This window comes from Saccopteryx bilineata, chromosome X (genome assembly GCF_036850765.1).
Source record: "Saccopteryx bilineata isolate mSacBil1 chromosome X, mSacBil1_pri_phased_curated, whole genome shotgun sequence".
In the NCBI taxonomy this organism is placed as follows: domain Eukaryota; kingdom Metazoa; phylum Chordata; class Mammalia; order Chiroptera; family Emballonuridae; genus Saccopteryx; species Saccopteryx bilineata.
Window position 1 is genome coordinate 29,335,581 of NC_089502.1, and position 20,130 is coordinate 29,355,710.

General features: G+C 45.1%; 3 protein-coding genes across 3 annotated transcripts; 1 reads left to right on the forward strand and 2 right to left on the reverse strand.

Moving 5' to 3' along the window:
• Positions 1–6,039: 6,039 nt before the first annotated feature.
• On the reverse strand, positions 6,040–9,953 carry NDUFA1 (NADH:ubiquinone oxidoreductase subunit A1). The gene is made up of 3 exons (XM_066248644.1): positions 9,741–9,953; positions 8,543–8,632; positions 6,040–6,191 (listed from the first exon to the last, which is right to left on the reverse strand). The coding sequence occupies exons 1-3, from the start codon at positions 9,840–9,842 to the stop codon at positions 6,171–6,173; spliced, it is 213 nt and encodes a 70-aa protein (XP_066104741.1). The 5' UTR covers positions 9,843–9,953; the 3' UTR covers positions 6,040–6,170.
• Positions 9,954–10,016: 63 nt separating this feature from the next.
• Positions 10,017–14,036, forward strand: RNF113A (ring finger protein 113A). Its single transcript, XM_066248643.1, has 3 exons — positions 10,017–11,130; positions 11,257–11,325; positions 13,792–14,036. Exons 1-2 carry the CDS (start codon positions 10,143–10,145, stop codon positions 11,313–11,315), a joined length of 1,047 nt encoding a protein of 348 aa, XP_066104740.1. The 5' UTR covers positions 10,017–10,142; the 3' UTR covers positions 11,316–11,325; positions 13,792–14,036.
• Positions 14,037–14,876: 840 nt separating this feature from the next.
• On the reverse strand, positions 14,877–15,277 carry LOC136317606 (large ribosomal subunit protein eL36-like). The gene has a single exon (XM_066250435.1). The coding sequence runs from the start codon at positions 15,246–15,248 to the stop codon at positions 14,877–14,879; it is 372 nt and encodes a 123-aa protein (XP_066106532.1). The 5' UTR covers positions 15,249–15,277.
• Between the last annotated feature and the right edge of the window lie 4,853 nt (positions 15,278–20,130).

The window sequence follows — 20,130 nt, forward strand, 5'->3', positions numbered from 1 at the left end:
GAGCCACTCAAGCGCCTGAGGCAGAGGCCATGGAGCCATCCCCAGCGCCCAGGCCATCTTTGCTCCAATGGAGCCTTGGCTGCGGGAGGGGAAGAGAGAGACAGAGAGGAAGGAGAGGGGGAGGGGTGGAGAAGCAGATGGGCGCTTCTCCTGTGTGCCCTGGCCGGGAATCGAACCCAGGACTCCTGCACGCCAGGCCAACGCTCTACCACTGAGCTAACCGGCCAGGCCCAGATTTTTTAAAACATGTGCTCAGCCTGACCAGGTGATGGTGCAGTGAATAAAGCATCGGCCTAGAATGCTGAGGACCCAGGTTCAAGACCCCAAGGTCTCTGGCTTGAGTGCATGCTCATCTGGCTTAAGCACGGGCTCACTAACTTGAGTGCAGGGTCACCGCCTTCAGTGTGGGATCACAAACATGACCTCATGGTCACTGGGTTGAGCCCAAAAGTCACTGGCTTGGAGCTCAAGGTCACTAGCTTGAACAAGGGGTCACTCAGGCGGTTCGACTAGAGCCTCCTCCCCCCCATCAAGGCACATATGAGAAAGCAATCAATGAACAACTAAGGTGTCGCAACGAAGAATTGATGCTTCTCATCTTTCTCCCTTCTTGTCTGTCTGTTCCTGTCTGTCCCTCTTTCTCTCTCTCTTGCACTAAAAAAAAAGTGTGTGTTCAAACTAATAAAGCAGCACTTACATGGTTTTACACAAGTCAGATCTGGCTAGGCCATTTTCTCAGCGATGCCTTGAAAAGAACTATTAGGTCTCTAATCCCGAATCAAGTTCTGTGGTGATCCCAAAGGCCACAATGATTTGGCTCTTCATTGCAAAAGAGCCTCTGAGTGGTGAGGGAGATATATTACAGCCATCAGCATCAGACACAGTGCATGCACAGATATGCCAAAGAAACCCTTAACAATTAGAGATTATGCAAACATAGCTCTGGATTTATTCTTTACAGACATTTCCTTCTTTTGCCTTTTATCAACCATGCACCAAAATGTGAAGGTTATAAGAACATTTTCAACCATAGTTTAGTGTGCTGTAGGATCTACTCCAGCTTTCTTTGGAAAGCAAAGAAGAGCACATTGCAAAAGAACAGTCTGGAATATACAGAACTCAGAGAAGAAATACTTGGTTAAGAGGTGTAGGAGGTGGGGGGAAGAAGGGAGCATTATACAAGCAGACACAAACCAGAAGACTCAAACCAAGCAGCTGAGTGCGTCTCTTTAGTTGTCTAAAAATAGGGGTGGTGAACATGCAGTGCAGTGTACAGATGATATGTTATGGAATGGTCTACCTGAAACCTATAGCATTACTAATGTCACCCCAATAAAGTCAATTTTAAAAATCAATTGGGCCTGACTTGTGGTGGCACAGGAAATAGAGCATCGAGCTTCCTGCTCCTCCCCACTTCCTCTCTCTTTCTCTCTTCTAAATTAAATAATATCTTATAAAAAATCAATTGTATATATGAAATTTTTTTTGTTTTTTGGGGTTTTTTTTAGTATTTTTCTGAAGCTGGATATGGGGAGAGACAGTCAGACAGACTCCTGCATGCGCCTGACTGGGATCCACCCAGCACACCCACCAGGGGCGATGCTCTGCCCACCAGGGGGTGATGCTCTGCCCCTCTGGGGCATCGCTCTGCCGCGACCAGAGCCACTCTAGCGCCTGGGGCAGAGGCCAAGAAGCCATCCCCAGCACCCAGGCCATCTTTGCTCCAATGGAGCCTTGGCTGCGGGAGGGGAAGAGAGAGACAGAGAGGAAGGAGAGGAGGAGGGGTGGAGAAGCAGATGGGCGCTTCTCCTATGTGCCCTGGCCAGGAATCGAACCTGGGTCCCCCGCACGCCAGGCTGACGCTCTACCGCTGAGCCAACCGGCCAGGGCCTATATGAATTTTGTTTTTATGAAGATAGAGGGACAGACAGAAACAGACAGGAAGGGAGAGAGATGAGAAGCATCAATTCTTTGTTGCGGCACCTTAGTTGTTCATTGATTGCTTTCTCCTATGTGCCTTGACCAGAGGGCTCCAGCAGAGTGAGTGACCCCTTGCTCAAGCCAGTGACCTTGGGGTCATGTCCATGATCCCACACTCAAGCCAGCGACCCTGCACTCAAGCCGGTGACCTCAGGGTTTTGAACTTGGGTACTCAGCATCCCAAGCTGACACTCTATCCACTGTACCACCACTTGGTTAGGCAAATTTAATTTTCTAAATGAAATTTTAAAAAGAAAAGACAGAATCTTAGCCCTGGCCGGATGGCTTGCTAGGTTAGAGCATCGTCCCGAAGCGCAGAGGTTGCCGGTTTGATCCCCGGTCAGGGCACACACAGGAGCAGATCGGTGTTCCTGTCTCGCGCTCTCTCCCTTCCTCTGTGTCTAAAATCAATTAATCAATAAATAAAACCCCACAGAATCATCAGACATTATTGAAAATATTAGATAAAAAAAGAAAATATTAGATAAAGACATTTATTTTTCAAAAAAGACTAGAATCTTAATTTTAAAAGTAAAATATATATATAAAAGTACAGAAATTTCATTTCTTTAATATATCCTTTTTTCCTTTCTTTCCTTTGATTGTAACTGGACTCACCCAGCACCTTCCCTCACCTGCCTCCCTCTCCCTTGCACGGCCACTCCCTTAATCATTAAGCCTCCAGGATGACGTGGTTCTGATCAGCATCAATTTTTTAAAAAAGATTTTAGGCCCTGGCCGTTTGGCTCTGTGGTAGAGCGTCGGCCTGGCGTGCAGAAGTCCTGGGTTCAATTCCCGGCCAGGGCACACAGGAGAGGCGCCCATCTGCTTCTTCACCCCTCCCCCTCTCCTTCCTCTCTGTCTCTCTCTTCCCCTTCCGCAGCGAGGCTTCATTGGAACAAAGATGGCCCGGGTGCTGGGGATGGCTCCTTGGCCTCTGCCTCAGGCGCTAGAGTGGCTCTGGTCTCGGCAGAGCGACGCCCCAGAGGGGCAGAGCATCACCCCCTGGTGGGCGTGCCGGGTGGATCCCGGTCGGGCGCATGCGGGAGTCTGTCTGACTATCTATCCCCATTTCCAGCTTCAGAAAAATACAAAAAAAAAAAAAAAGATTTTAAAAGTCTGCATTAACATACAAAAATCTCTATTATTTTCAATATTGTTTTGCATTTTCCAGCCACAGAACTATCAGAGTGATATGAAATCTTAAAAACCAAGTGATGTGTAACTCTCACCTCACTCCCCACCCTTAGCCAGAAGCTTACTGTTGAGGATGGTGGAGGCTTCGATCTCATCTGCTCATCACTTTCCCTTAAAACAAGTGGCAACCACTGAGAGGGGTAAGCAGGCACTCAGTCCTTGAGCTGAGTTTTCCTCTCTGTTTCCATCAAATACCTTCAGAGCAAGTGTTGAGGTTAGTGTTGTCTGTTTTGTTTACAGTGCTCTGGGAATACGTTAGTTGTCATCATTTGTTCTAAGAGGGAACCCAAGACTGCTGCCACCACCTACACTTAGTTACAGACTGGGTCCAAGGGTCCTCCTGACACCACATTTGGATAAGTGCCTTTGGGGAGCCTGGGGGTGGATGGGACAGCTGTTCAGGGGGTGCTTACAAACCAGCCATGACCCCTTCCACATGCATGGGGAGGTACAGCTACAAACTAGTCCATATACGTGACTAAATGACAGTATCGGATACCCAGGGATATATGCAGATGACATACTCTCTTCACTTGAGAGACGGGAAACCTGAGGCTCAGAGAAATGAGGTGACTTGTCTAAGGTCACAGCTGACAGGTACCGGAGCCGTCTGATGTGACGGTCCTCCCAGTCCTCCTAATTACTGCACATCAACTCAGAAAGGGTTTAGTCTTTGCTTTCTCATCCAGAGGCACATCACTGCTGTGGATTGGAATAGACAAATTCCTCCAGGGAAGGTACAAAGTTCAGGTTTACAAAGGAGCCCAGGAAGTATCTGGGATCTGAACTATAATGAGAAAAGAACTAGGAGTGGGAGAAAGCAAGGGGATTGCTCCTATATACTCCTGAATAAATAGGAATTAAAAAACAAACTTCTGAATGTGCATAGCTTTCTCTAACCTTTTTCAGTCTTTTCCTATTCACTATTTCACTTGACCCCAGAAATAATTATGGAAGCCTGGTAAATGTAATTTCAAACAAGACCATTCTTCTAAAGGGACAGAAACTGTCAGATGTTCCCATTATGCAATACTGAAGGCTGTATTAATCCATGCATGAAGAGGCCTTTCCAGGTGGTATGTCAATCAGGCTAGTGCTGGGCAGGAAATCAGGACAATGATCACCAAAGACCTTATATTGTTAGTTTTGAATTATGTGAACATGTGGATATACTGTCTATTTAAAATGAAAGATAGTGAATACAATCAAATGAATGGCATTGTTTCCCATCCCAACTGGCCTTATGAGGTGACTTATGTACCCAAGGTCAGTAGATAAATCACATGTCAGAACTGCTGTATGAAAACCCTTCTGGCTAATTGCACATGCAAAAAATCAAGAGAAATGCAGGCTACAAAGCACCACTAGAATTGAGATTCAGTGCTTTACTCTGGTTCACTCCCTGGAGATAAAAAATCCGGCTAATTTCATAGCATGTCACAAAAAAGAGGGTGAAGAATTCAGACCCTAATGTTGAACCTGACCAACTGATTTCTACCTGTCATTTTTTTTTAGCACGTGCACACACACGCAAGAGAGAGGAGAAAGAGGGAGACAAACAGGCAGAGATGAGAAGCATCAACTCGTAGTTGTGACATCTTAGTTTTTTATTGATTGCTTCTCATATGTGCCTTGACCCGGGGGCTACAGCCAAGCCCGTGACCCCTTGCTCAAACCAGTGACCTTGGGCTTCAAGCCAGCAACCATGGGGTCATGTTTATGATCCCATGCTCAAGCCAGCGACCTCAGGGTTTTAAACCTGGGTCCTCAGCGTCCCAGGCTGAAGCTCTATCCACTGCACCGCCGCCTGGTCAGGCCTAACTGGAATTTTTTTTTATTCATTTTAGAGAGGAGAGAGAGGGAGAGAGAGAGAGAGAGAGAGAGAGAGAGAGAGAGAGAGGAGGGGAGGAGCTGGAAGCATCAACTCCCCATATGTGCCTTGACCAGGCAAGCCTAGGGTTTCAAACCGGTGACCTCAGCATTTCCAGGTCGACGCTTTATCCACTGCGCCACCACAGGTCAGGCCTATTTTTTTTTTTTTTTTTTTGGTATTTTTCTGAAGTTGGAAACGGGGAGACAGTCAGACAGACTCCTGCATGTGCCCAACTGGGATCCACCCGGCATGCCCACCAGGGGGCGATGCTCTGCCCATCTTGGGGTGTCGCTCTGCCGCAATCAGAGCCATTCTAGCACCTGAGGCAGAGGCCACAGAGCCATCCTCAGTGCCTGGGGAAACTTTGCTCCAATGGAGCCTTGGCTCCTGGAGGGGAAGAGAGAGACAGAGAGGAAGGAAAGAGGGAGGGGTGGAGAAGCAGATGGGCGCTTCTCCTGTGTGCCCTGGCCTGGAATTGAACCCGGGACTCCTGCACGCCAGGCCGACGCTCTACCACTGAGCCAACTGGCCAGGGCCCTAACTGGAATTTTAAACACTAGATTCACCCAGAAAAGGAACTAGAAAACTTGTATTTACATATGTGATACTAGTAGCAACTGCCATTTACGAAACATTAGGCACTGAGCACAGTGAAGGTGCTTGGTACACACTTTGTCTATAGTTTGTAAGCCTCGGTACCTTCTAGTTTTGGTGCGGTTTTTTTTAAGTGTTAAAGCTACCTTTGATAAATTGGTTGATCTTGTGTAGTCATTTTTTTTTTAAGTGAGAAGAGAGGAGATAGTTAGACAGGCAGCTGCAAGTGGGGAAGAGAGAGAGAAGGGAAAGAGGGAGGGGAAGAGAAGCAGATGGTCGCTTCTCATGTGTGCCCTGACTGGGGATTGAACCTGGGACATCCACACGTGGGGCTGATGGTCTAGCCGCTTAGCCAACCAGCCAGGGCCATCATATTTTGAAAAGGAAAGAAAACCTTTGACTTTACTTTTCATTTTTATTTCAGAGTACATAACATACTGTATGCTACATAATACACTGCATAACCTTCCAGTAGGAGTAGATGGACATCGCTCAGTTATTTTTCATCAATCAGGAAAATGCTTCCTTAATTAATATTCTCCAAACCCTGAAAAACAGTTTCAAAAGGGAAATGTGAGAATTTTGTTCCCATCAAAGACGTGCATGTACTCATATTTCCAGCGCCACCAAGTGGCGCTCTCCATTATTAAAGAATGTTCACGTACCACATTTCTTGCAACAAATTGAATTTTATAATCACTAAATTAAGAAAAAATAACTTACAATTACGTCTAGTTTCCCTTTTCTGACAGCAGCAAACATATCACTTTAACTTTCCACCCACAATGAGAACTAGTCAGGAAGTATTTACCATCCGGATTCTTCTATAAAGCACCCTCAGGGAGTCAGAGAACAGTAAGGTAAAGCCGTTTTTATAAAATACCAGCTAACATGAGGAAGATACTAGTAGCCTCATTCCAATCTTTTTTACAGATGAGAAAAGAAGGCTTGGAGAGGTTACAAGTCGTTTAAGTCAGTAAGGAAGTAGCAGAGCTAGAATTCAAGTTCAGGGCCCCCAACTCCAGAACTCTTGCCCCGTGTAAGCATGACACTATTTATTCAGAAGACCCACTCTATCTTACTCTGTTCACAACCAAATACTTATAATCAGTGAAGACATTTCTTCCAGGTGTTCAAATAACAGTCCAGGTATTTTGTTTACTATTGCAGAAAGAATCACCTTGAGAGAAATTAAAATTGTAGAGTCCTAGAAGTCACCCTGTAGAAATCCTAAGTTGTTTGGTCTGGCCAGGGGCCTAGGAGTCTGCATTGTATCTCATATGCCAGACTATGATAGTTATTCTTAGACCACACTTTGAGAAATACTGTTCTAGGTGACTAGATAGCTATCACCATGGTCTTTAGACTTGATTCTCAGATAACACTATACTGAGAGACAGACTACCTTGGTTGACTCCTCAGTGTTATTTAACCAGTGAAACTCTGTTCTCTCATCTATAAAATGATGGAATTAATATTCACCTAGTTTCACTATGTGAAATAAATGAGCAAAAAGAAAATATAGAAAGGTAACTAAAAATTTAAAAAGAGTAATAAAGAGGAACTCCCAGAAGATATTAAAACATTCTATTCTATTAGGTCGATCCATATGAAGATGCTATTACTTGGTCATTTTTAATCCACAAAAACAGCAATTTCATAAGATTAAATCAAATATAAAATTATATTGATTCTTAACATATGTATGATATTGGTGCAGGAACTGGGAAACCAATGAAGTACAGAAGAGCACATTCGTGAAACAGGAGCATGTGTATATGGAAACTTAGTTTACTGGAGTAGTATTTCAAATAAAAAAAAGAACTGTTCTATAAATGGATAATTGTGACAACTGTCTATTTCTTGGAAAAAAAGGAAAGTTAAATCCTGGCTACACCTTATACCCCAAAATACCCTGTAGATTGGTCAGAGCACTAAGTGTAAATGAAGAACTGTAGCAGTATTTGGAGAAATGGGAAGGCTACATTTTTATAATCTTGAATAGGAAGCTCATTTGTAAGCAAGACTAATTAAACCATAAAGCCAAAAATGATAAAATACAAACTGAACACCAAAATTAAAAACTACTATCATACCTGACCTGTGGTGGCGCAGTAAATAAAGTGTCGACTTGGAAAGCTGGTTCAAAACCCTGGGCTTACCCGGTCAAGGCACATATGAGAGTTGGGAGTTGATGCTTCCTGCTCACCCCCCCCTTGTGTCTCCCTTTGCTTTCTCTCTCTCTCCTCTCTCAAATGAATAAATAAAAATCTTAAAAAAAAAAAAACTACTATCATAGCCCTGGCTGGATCAGTTGGTTAGCATGTCATCCTGATACACAAAAGGTTCTGGGTTCATTCCATAGTGAGGGCACATACAAGAATTAACTAATGAATGCATAAATAAGTGGAACAACAAATTGATCTCTCCCTTGCTCTCTAAAAATCATTTAAAAAATTGTTAAGCATTGGCTGGATAGCTCGGTTGTTAGAGCATCGTCCTGAAGTGCAGAGGTTGCTGGCTCAATCCCCAGTCAGGGTACATACAGGAACAGAGCTATGTTGCCCCCCTCGCTAAAATCAATAAAAATTTTTTAAAAAATTAAATCTACTGTCATAAAGTGATAAAGACAAGAGAAGACTAGGAAAAATATTTGTACATATAAAAGAAACAAAATTAGTATTCATAATACATAAAGAAACCTAGTAAATAAAAAGAAAGAGAACAGAGCAAGTCAAGTATATAGGCAAACAATCCACAGAACTAGAAATACAAACAGCATTAACTATGTGAAAGGCTGCTCAACCTCACTAGTAGATGCGAAAATGCAAATTCAATTAGTACATCAGGAGCACCCACCTCCACCCTGACAGATGGCTAGCACTGGAGTCATCTTACCTTTGACACATAGTAACGATTAACTCCAGACACCCGCTTATCTCTTTCCATCAAAGTCCACTGATAGGAATAGTAGGCAACCCTTTTTTCCTACAATTAAAATAAATTATTGCAGTTTTAAGATGAGTGACTCAATAGAGGAATATTAAAACTGTAGTAAGTGACATTCTAGAATGGAATTAGCACTGAAATAAAAATCAAATTAATAATATAAGACCAGAATCATAACAGACCTCTAAACTTTAGAATTAAGATGGTAACTTACACTTTCTACTTTAACCTGCATCATTTATTTTTTTTCCTCCCTGCTCCCATGCTCTTCTAAAGACAGCCTGTTTTTTTGTTTGTTTGTTTTTTGTTTCTGGTATCTACTGGGAAAATCACACATGAAGGATGATCACAAAACCAAAAAGCAAATAACAAATACATTTATTTACCCTTTGTACTCTAGAGACGATGTCAAGGGCTAGGAAGAGGGGGGAAAACAGGATCTTGTGGTACATTTCTAAGGGCTTACAAAAGAAAATGGGGGATAAACAAATGTCAGAATAGAAACCTAATTAAGAGCCCTGGCCGGATCCCATACGCCAAGGTTGCGAGTTCAATCTCCAGTCAGAGCACATTATCAAGACTCAACCAATGAATGCATAAATAAAGTAGAACAAAAAATCAATGTTTCTCTCTCTCCCCCTCTCTCCCTCCCTCCTTTCCTCTCTTTGAAATCAGTCAATATATTAAAAATTTTAAAAGATGAAGTCTTAAAAACTAGTTAAGCTTGACGAAGAAATAATGAGAAGCGATCAAGATGAGAATGCTAGGAGTTAAAAACAGAATCGAGCAAGAAAGGAGACCAGAAGTCGGAAGCAGTGGGAGCAAGGCTGACGCCTCCGTCTTCTGCTAGGAGCCTGGACCTAACTTCTCCTACTCTCCTTTTCCAGGCCCCGAATCTCTGCTCGGCCCTCCGGCGCCCTCTTCTCCCAGCAACTGGCTGCTTCTTGCTAGAGTAGATTGTTGTTTCTTCCTGGCTTCATTCCCTAAACCTCCACTTTCAGGCAAATACGGAAAAGGGGGAGAGGACGCGCCCTTGGTATTCTCCATCTCAGCCAGAGGGTGCTGGTGCTACTCTGCTCCCCACCTCACCGCCCTTGACGTAACGCCGGGCCGCAGAGCCGCTGGCCGCCTAGGGACGCCACCTTACCTTGCCCCCGTTAGTGAAGCGGTGGATGCGCGCGGTGGCAATCCCGGGGATGAGCAGGCACACGCCCATGACGGCGAGCCCGGGGAGAATCTCGAACCACATCGCGGCAAAGTTACCGAAGCCAAAAGAAATACAGTCCAAAGCCTTAAAAGTGACCGGCTCTACTCATTCCCACCAAGCCCCGCGGCAGGCAGCGGCTGGGCGGGGTCACGTACACTTCCGGAGGAAACGACGGAGGCCGTCAGGGCTGTAGGCTGGCGCATTCTCTCACCCGACTTCCGGCGGGCCTCTCTCTCCAGTGCGCTTAGCTCCCGGTTCTGTGCCGAAACCCCGACGTGCAGTAACGTGAAGCATCCCCACGCGACCCACCATCCGCAGCCGTTTCAGGGTCGGGACTGGAAAATGGCAGAGCAACTTTCTCCAGGAAAGGCGACAGACCAGGTGTGCACCTTCCTGTTCAAAAAGCCTGGGCGAAAAGGGGCTGCAGGCCGCAGGAAGCGCCCGGTCTGCGACCCAGAGCCCGGAGACGACAGCAGCAGCAGCAGTGACGAAGGCAGCACTGTAGTTCGCCGGGAAAAGAAGCGGGCGACCCACAATCCGATGATCCAGAAGACCCGTGGCAGTGGGAAACAGAAGGTGGTTTACTGCGACTCGAGTAGCGAGGAGGAGGAGGCGAACGGGAATGAGCCTGAGACTCTCCGTGTGGTCTACAAGTCCACCCGCTCGGCGAAACCCGTGGGGCCAGAGGACATGGGGGCGACTGCTGTCTATGAGGTGGACACGGAAAAGGAGCGTGATGCCCAAGCCATCTTTGAGCGCAGTCAGAAGATCCAGGAGGAGCTGAGGGGCAAGGAAGATGACAAGATCTATCGCGGCATCAATAACTATCAGAAGTATATGAAGCCCAAGGATACGTCTATGGGCAATGCTTCCTCCGGCATGGTGCGGAAGGGCCCCATCAGAGCGCCCGAGCATCTCCGTGCTACCGTGCGCTGGGATTACCAGCCTGACATTTGTAAGGACTACAAAGAGACAGGCTTTTGCGGCTTCGGAGACAGCTGCAAATTTCTCCATGACCGATCAGATTACAAGCATGGGTGGCAGATCGAACGGGAGCTGGATGAGGGTCGCTACGATGTTTATGAGGACGAAAACTACGAGGTGGCAAGCGATAGTGAAGATATTCCATTCAAGTGTTTCATCTGTCGCCAGAGCTTCCAAAACCCAGTTGTCACCAAGTGCAGGCATTATTTCTGTGAAAGCTGTGCACTGCAGCATTTCCGCACCACCCCACGCTGCTATGTCTGTGACCAGCAGACCAATGGCGTCTTCAACCCAGCGAAAGAATTGATTGCTAAACTGGAAAGACATCAAGCTGCAGAAGAGGATGGTACTTATGATTTCCCAGAAGACCCTGATGAGGGTCCAGTTCCCACTACTTAGTTTTCCCATTATTCTCCAATCTCAAAATAAATACTGTATTTTGGAAATCTTAATTTGTGTCCTTCCTTTCTAGGGAAAGTGACAAAGGAAAAGGCAGGTGGTGAAGTAGGTTCCTGGCTAGATGGCTTGTGAAAGCATCAAGGTAGGTACAATCTGTATTTTTACCTGATATAAATGTTGCCTTGTGTATCTTTTCAGAACTCTTTGGCATAAATTAAAAAGATGGGAGATGTTCAAGAAAAGAGCTAGAATTCACTTGAAATAACCAAGGCTGTGATGAAAAGAACTGAAACTATTTACTATATCACATTTCTGTATCATTGAATGGTTTACAAAAGTACTTTCATGCATATTGGGAGCATGTGCTACTTCAAAATACACCCCAGCCAAGCTGTGTGTATGCAGGAATAGGTGAGAGGGAGAATTGGGCTGGGGGACTGGTGGCTTGCACCACAGAATGCATGTATGGAAAATGGCCCTTGCTCTCTTTGAAGCACCTACAGTAACCACCCTTCCATGGATGATTGAAATGATCTCTGTTGCGCTGTCCAATATGATAGCTGCTGGTTTGTGTGGCTGTTTTAAGCACGTGAAATGTATCTGGTGGCCACCAGAATGGACGTTGCAGTCATAGACTGGGCTTGCAAACCTGCAGAGGGCAAACCTAATATTTTATACTGCATTGTCTGAAACTGTCTTCACCGACCCTGTAATATAGCTGATCATGCCCTATTAAAGTTAATCTAGGTACCTGTCTTCCCAAATAATTTGTGAACTCCTGTAACTAGCTGAGTGCTTGGCATATAATAAGTTCTTAATAAGTAAACCCAGAGAGATTTCAAAAGGGATATTGGGGCCAAAGCCTTTCATCCAAGCTGAGGAGCTTGACTGTGTCTCTAGGTAATTGGGAGATCAGAGTTTTGGGGAGGGAAACACAATCAGACTTCTTTTTAAATGTCGTGTTTGCAAGCTGTCAGATTGCAGAGAGATGGATGACAAGAGGTAGGAGGCCAGTTAGGCCAAGTGATTAGTAAATTTTTATTGCTCTGGCTAGAATTTGGACTGATCCCAGGAAAGAGATGCAAGAATAAATTGTGGGCCCTGGTGGGATGGTGGGGTTGGTTAGAGTATCTTCCTGATGCACAAAGTTTGCTGGTTCAGTCCCCAGTCAGGGCACATACAAAAATGGATTGATATTTCTCTCTCTTTAAAATCAATAAATAAAAACATTTTTTAAAAAGTGAATTAAGTGCCCTGGCCAGATAGCTTGGTTGCTTAGGGAATTGTCCCCAAGTGCAGTTCAATCTCCATTCATGGCACATACAGGAACAGATCAGTGTTCCTGTCTCTTGTCTCCCTTCCTTTTTTGCTAAAATCAACTTTAAAAAAATTTTAATGAATAAATTGTGGATTAGTTTTTTTTTAATTTATATCATGAATCCATTAATTTTTAGAGAGAGGGTGAGACACACAGAGAAGGAAACATTGATTTCTGTCACTCATTCATCTGTCATTGGTTGGTTCTTGCATGTGCCCTGACCGGGGATCAAAGCTAAGCTACCCCAGCAGGGATCACATCATGAATCTGTTTAAAGATATTCTTCGAGCAGCTATTCTGTGTCAGGCACTGTGCTTGGCATAGGGGATATTAGCAAACAAAATGGACACAGCTCCTGTACTCACGGAGCTAGACATAAAACAGTGACAGGTGCAATAAGTACAAGAAAAAAAAGCGCACTGGATCTCAGGATACACCCAATCCAAGCTTTGGAGGACGTCAGAATCATTAACTTAATACAAGGTGAAACATTATATAGCACAGTGTATAAAGTATAGTGGAGTTAGAGACTAAGAATCCATGGGAGTCCGAAAGACCAGAGTAACAGGCTTTATTGAAAGGAAGAAAGAAACCCTGCTGGTTACTCCTCCGGGGGAGAAGAGCACTGGTACAAGCTAGGGGGACAAATTATATGGGGTCAAGAAAAATTTCGAGCATGTGGGTGTTGAATCAAAAGTCCTGGTGTCTCCGGAGCCCCTCCTGGTGGCGGCTTCTTAGCTTCTTGGAATTCCTCTGTCTCAGGGGCGATAGTCCAGTAAGGGTGAGGTCTGACAGATAAACAGAACATCAAGAGGGCAGTTTGGAATACACATATCTCTCAGAGACGTGAGATACTGGAGAAGCCTGCTGGGAAAAGGGCTTAAGAAAGCATCACACAGGCAAGAGCATTTAAGGGATGAGACTTCAGAAGAGGAAACAGGAAAGAAGACGCTGCAGAAGCAGATGGAGCAGCAGGAGCGTACAGGGCCATGGAAGGCAAAGGAAGGATGTTCTTAAAAAGTATCACGGAAAGCAATATGGCGATGAGTAGCAAAATAATCATTAAAATGGTCCATTTTTAAAAGGTATTCCTGAGAATTTATACTTACAAAGGTATACAGAAGTAGAATAAAGCTTAATGAAAAAAGATATATGTTGAATAGAAACATGTCTAAAGTAATAGTCATAAAATGGGAGCATTGTTTATTTTTGATGGCGTGAGTCTACTTTTCTCTTTGGACTTTTCTGTCTTGCTTGAATTTTTCTTTTTTTTCTTCTTTTTTTTTTTAGAGTTTTACACTATGTTTAAATAGGAAAGTTATATTTCTGGCGAAAAAAGAAAAAGCTATACATTGAATTGTTATCTTACCATCTGATCTGTGGTGGGTGACACAGTGGACAAAGTGTTGACCTGGAATGCTGAGGTCGCCTGTTCAAAACCCCGGACTTGTCTGGTCAAGGCATTTGTGGGAGTTGATGCTTCCTGCTCCTCCTCCCACTTTCTCTCTCTCTCTCTCTTTCTTTCTCTCTCTCTCTCCTCTCTAAAGTGAATAAATAAAATATTTTTTAAAAAAATGAATCATCATCTTTATATAAACTGACAAAAAGGGTCTGGAAGAAAACAAGATAAAAGGGAAAGAATGCCTTGATGACTTAAGTCCTAGGGGTCTCCAAACTTTTTACACAGGGAGCCAGTTCACTGTCCCTCAGACCATTGGAGGGCTGCCAAATACAGTGGTCCTCTCACTGACCACCAATGAAAGAGGTGCCCCTTCCAGAAGTGCAGTGGGGGCTGGATAAATGGCCTCAGGGGGCCACATTGCGGCCCGCGGGCTGTAGTTTGGGGATGCCTGTTAGAAGGTCGCTACAACAGAGGGGAAGTGATTAAAACATAAATCAAGAAATTAGTCTTGCCTGACCAGGCGGTGGCGCAGTGGATAGAGCGTTGGACTGGGATGCGGAAGACTCAGGTTTGAGACCCCGAGGTCACCAGTTTGAGCGCGGGCTCATCTGGTTTGAGCAAAAGCTCACCAGCTTAGACCCAAGGTCGCTGGCTTGAGCAAGGGGTTACTCGGTCTGCTGTAGCCTCACGGTCAAGGCACATATGAGAAAGCAATCAATGAACTAGGATGCCACAATGAAAAACTAATGATTGATGCTTCTCACATCTCTCTCCATTCCTGTCTGTCCCTATCTATCCCTCTCTCTGACTCTGTCTCAGTAAAAAAAAAAAAAAAAAAAAAAAAGTCTTAAAGAGCTGAGAGAAGAGGAGAACGTAACATTTGTCTACTATTCCACGTTTTTTAATACCTGTCTGAATCTTAAGGGAATATACAAAACATGCAAATGAGCATTATTTTTAGGATCTGCAGTGTTCAACAGATTTTTTTTTTTTCCTGAACAGAATTTATTATATGCAGAGATGGGGCTGAGTCCTTCTTGGCTGCCGCCTTCCTCATGGCTACAAGGATGTTGCTCAGCTCCTCTTGCTTCCTCTTGGCACGGCTGTGTGTCCCTACCCTTTTCTTGATTAATTTCAGGGCTCTCTTGTCCTTGGAGACCTTGAGCAGCTCCATGGCACGTGGCTCATAGGGAGCAAAGCCACACACTTCTCGGATCATGTCCCGCACAAACTTGGTGTGCTTGGTGAGGTGCCCTCGGCAGCAGCTGTGCCTTGGCTTGCTCACATTCTTGGTCACCTTGTGGCCCTTATTGAGGCCCACGGCCATGGGGTAGCGCAAAGCCATGGCTGCCCGTTCTCAATGACTGCCATGGCGGAAGGCTCAACAGATATTTTTTTTTTTCTGAAGCTGGAAACGGGGAGGCAGTCAGACTCCCGCATGCACCCGACCGGGGTCCACCCGGCATGCCCACCAGGGGGCGATGCTCTGCCCATCTGGGGCATCACTCTGTTGTGACCAGAGCCACTCTAGTGCCTGAGGCGAGGCCAAGGAGCCATCCCCAGCGCCCGGGCCATCTTTGCTCCAATGGAGCCTTGGCTTTGGGAGGGGAAGAGAGAGACAGAGAGAAAGGAGGGGGGGAGGGGGGGAGAAGCAGATGGGCGCTTCTCCTGTGTGCCCTGGCCGGAATCGAACCCGGGACTTCCACACGCCAGGCTGACGCTCTACCACTGAGCCAACCTGCCAGGGCTAGGCTCAACAGATTCTTAAAAGAGATCAACACCCTGTACACCAGTGGTGTACTCAAAGAAGTTTTCATGTTTGGAAGTTTACAATTACATTTTTAAAGTCAGAATTGTTTGTTATCTCCTTCAGCTGGTGCAACCTCTTGGCTCTGGCTGGGTCGCTCAGTTGGGTAGAGCATCATCCTGACACTCCAATGTTGCAGGTTCGATCTCCAGTCAGGGCACATGCAAGAATCAGTCAATGACCGCGTGAATGAGTGGAGCAGAAAAACAATGTTCCTATCTCTCTCTCCATCCCCCTCACCCATTCTCTCTAAAATCAATACATTTTCAAAAACAGTACAACTTCTTCATAGGTGCAAATGATAGTTCTAACACTTTTTTTTATTTTTTTTTCAGAGACAGACAGAAAGAGAGAGGGGTAGACAGGGACAGACAGACAGGAACGGAGAGATGAGAAGCACCAATCATTAGTTTTTCGTTGTGCGTCGCAACAACTTAGTTGTTCATTGATTGCTTTTTCACATGTGCCTTGACCATGGGCCTTCAGCAGACCGGGTAACCCCTTGCTCGAGCCAGCGACCTTGGGCTCAAGCTGGTGAGCTTTTTGCTCAAACCAGATGAGCCAGCACCCAAGCTGGCAACCTCGGGGTCTTGAACCTGGGTCTTCCAGGTCCCAGTCCGATGTTCTATCCACTGCGCCACCACCTGGTCAGGCTAGCACTTTTTTTTTTTTTTTTTTGAGGTTAAAGCATGCCAGCAGAGATGAAACTGCAGCTGGACTCTGAAGGAGCTAACCTAGTCTGAAGACAAAGGGGGCTCCCCTAGGAAAATGGCCCAGTGGGAGAGAATGACCCAGGCAGAGAGTTAGCTTTATACCAAGGACCTGAAGTTGCAGACTGGTTTCAGCTCAGAACTCAAAGTGGCCCAGGGTGGCGGGAGGAAAAAGACAAGGCAGCCAGGCAGTCAGGGCCAAAGAACAAGCACCTTAAAAGTCATGTCAAGCACTCTGGCCTTTATCTGACCATGCAAAGGGTGCCTTCAAAGGGTGGTAAGAAACAGCGCTCCCTGGTCGGATAGCTTGATTAGTTAAGAGTGTCTTCCTGAGGCACAGAGGCTGCCGGTTCGTTCCGTGGTCAGGGCACATACAGGGACAGGTAGATGTTCCTGTCTCTCTCCTGCTCTCTTTAAAGTCAAACATTAAAAAAAAGAAGTTATCGGTTCGATTCCCGGCCAGGGCACATAGGAGAAGCGCCCATTTGCTTCTCCACCCCTCCGCCGCGCCTTCCTCTCTGTCTCTCTCTTCCCCTCCCGCAGCCGAGGCTCCATTGGAGCAAAGATGGCCCGGGCGCTGGGGATGGCTCTGTGGCCTCTGCCCCAGGCGCTAGAGTGGCTCTGGTCGCAACATGGCGACGCCCAGGATGGGCAGAGCATCGCCCCCTGGTGGGCAGAGCGTCGCCCCCTGGTGGGCGTGCCGGGTGGATCCCGGTTGGGCGCATGCGGGAGTCTGTCTGACTCTCTCCCTGTTTCCAGCTTCAGAAAAATGCAAAAAAAAAAAAAAAAAAAAAAAAAAAAAAAAAAAAGAAGTTATCATCTTTGAATCCCTGTGGATGATTTTTAAAAAAATGAAAAGAAAATGAAATGATCAGATTTGAATTTTTATAAAGAATTCTGCAGTATGGGAAATGGATCGAAGGAACCAGACATGAGTAGGGAGATCAGTCAGGCAGGTGCACTAGGCCAGGTGACATGATGGCAAACAAGACTGGAGACTGAGGGTAGTCATTTCCTAAATAGTACCGAGCATCCACTGTGTGGTCAGGTGTTGATTGGTTTAAGCACTGGAGCTAGAATCATAACAAAAGCACTCAAGTCCCTCCTCTCAAAGAACTCATGAAAGACAGTAACAGGTTTATACATAAATATATATTATACCAGCTTGTGGTAAGCATTCTGAAGAATAATAAGACTGTAAGGGGATAAGAGCACAGTGTGGGGAATGTTATTTTATATAGGGTGGTGAGGGAGAGCCTGTTGATAGGTGACATTTGAGCAGAGACCTGAACCAAGTAGGAATCTGGCATGCCTGTCCTGTGCTGGCGCAGTGGATAGAGCTCAGATCTGGAATGCAGAGGTTGCCGGTTGGAAACCCTGAGCTTGCCTGGTCAAGGCACATACGAGAAGCAACCAATGAACAGCTAGAGTGAAGCAAATACTTCTCATCCCCGCCCCACCCCCTGTCTCTGTAGAATCAATAAATAAAATGTTTTTGTTTTTTTTTTTTTTGTATTTTTCTGAAGCTGGAAACGGGGAGAGACAGTCAGACAGACTCCCGCATGCGCCCGACCGGGATTCACCCGGCACGCCCACCAGGGGCGACGCTCTGCCCACCAGGGGGCGATGCTCTGCCCATCCTGGGCATCGCCATATTGCGACCAGAGCCACTCTAGCGCCTGAGGCAGAGGCCACAGAGCCATCCCCAGCGCCCGGGCCATCTTTGCTCCAATAGAGCCTTGGCTGCGGGAGGGGAAGAGAGAGACAGAGAGGAAAGCGCGGCGGAGGGGTGGAGAAGCAAATGGGCGCCCCTCCCGTGTGCCCTGGCCGGGAATCGAACCCCGGTCCTCCGCACACTAGGCCGACGCTCTACCGCTGAGCCAACCGGCCAGGGCAATAAAATGTTTTTTTAAAATAAGCAGGTATCTGGCAGAAGAACATTCAAGAGAATACTCACATGCAAAGGCACTGAAGCAGGAAAGTACCAGATATGGCCTAGGAACAGTGAAGAACAAATATAATTGGAATGGACTCAAAGAAGACAAAAAATTCTAAAAGTGGCCCTAGCCAGGTAGCTCAGTTGGTTCATCCCAATATACCAAGGTTGTGGGTTTGATCCCTGGTCAGGGCATATACAAGAATCAACCAGTGAGTGCATAAATAGGTGGAACAACAAATTGATGTTTCTTTCTCTCCCTCTCTCTAAAATCAATTAAAAAAAAAAAGAATATTAAAAGGAAAAAGAAAGTACCGAGTTAAGAAGCGAAACAAAGGATGTATCAAGTTCAGGTCCTATTTTCTTTTTTAGCTTTAATACTAAAAATGAAATCACAAATAGGGCCCATGATATGTTAACCTTCTAAAATTCTTATTCTCAATTAGACTAAAAATTTATTAATTTTGAACTAAAAGTTCCAAAACAAATTAGGTATGACTGTTGGGAGGGAAGCAGAGAGAGGGGTTTAGTTATGGATTTGCTTAGAGATATAAAGTTGTATTTAAACTTGGTGAAGCAGTCTTACGAGTCTTTATTGGGTACTATTTACACATTTTTTTATTACAATCATGCAGTATGATTCCATTTGGGATTTCAAGGAAAGTTGGAATGCTTTAGTTCCTAAAAAAAAAAAAAAAAAAAAAAAAAAATGTTTAAGGGGGAAAAAAGGAATGTGGCCCTACCAAGTTGGCTCAGTGGATAGAATGTCGGCCCGGCGTCGACTGGCGTCGGCCCGGCGTGCGGGCATCCCAGGTTTGATCCCAGTCAGGGCATGCATGAGAAGCAACGATCTGCTTCTCCCCCCCCTTCTCTCTCTTCCCCTCTCGCAGCCAGTGGCTTGGTTGGTCTAAGCATCAGCCCCAGGCTCTGAGGATAGCTTGGTTGGTCCGAGCGTTGGCCAGACAGGTCGCTGGGTGGACCCAGGTTGGAGAGCATGCAGGAGCCTGACTCACTATCTCCCCTCCTCTTAAAAAAAAAAGTAAAAAAGGAATGTAATAATTCTGGCCAAAAGGTCTCCTGGAATTCATGATAAATGAAAAGAATTTTGGCAGTTCCTGTATCATTATGCATCTCCCAAGCAATGTGCAATTCCTCGCTACAACTTGGTTATTCACTGAAACACTGGTCTTATTACAAAACAAGTTAAACAAACAAAGCCTCCTTTAGTTCCCACCTTGATTCATTATTAGAATTCACCTTTCCTTTCACCTCACCCACAATCCCAGATATTGAATTGCAGATGTTGGTCTCACTGAAGAACAGAACATTTGACAATTTAAACTTCAGCAAAATTGAACTCAGCTATCCTTAGTCACTGATTGATGACTCTATTTCTATTTTTACATTTTTAAAGTAACACTATGTCCTTCCTGGAAGTTCTTTGCATTCCAGATTGTAACAGGGGCTGAAGTACAAGTAAAAATGCAAAATTTCAAGTGTCAGTATAAGTTAGATGCATACACACATATGTAGGTAAGTCTGGTTCAAATTCCTGTTCAGTAACATACTGATCTTTATAAAAATTTTAAATAAATACTACTTAATTTAGCTTAAAGAAACTAAACTTTGCCTTAGTATCAAATTTAAAATGTGATCTGAAAATATACATTCTAACAAATATAAGGGGAAGTATTTACAAAGCATTTTACAACTCTAATAAATAATATTTCACTGTACCACTAAAAAAAAAATACAAGCCTCACCAGTGGTGGCA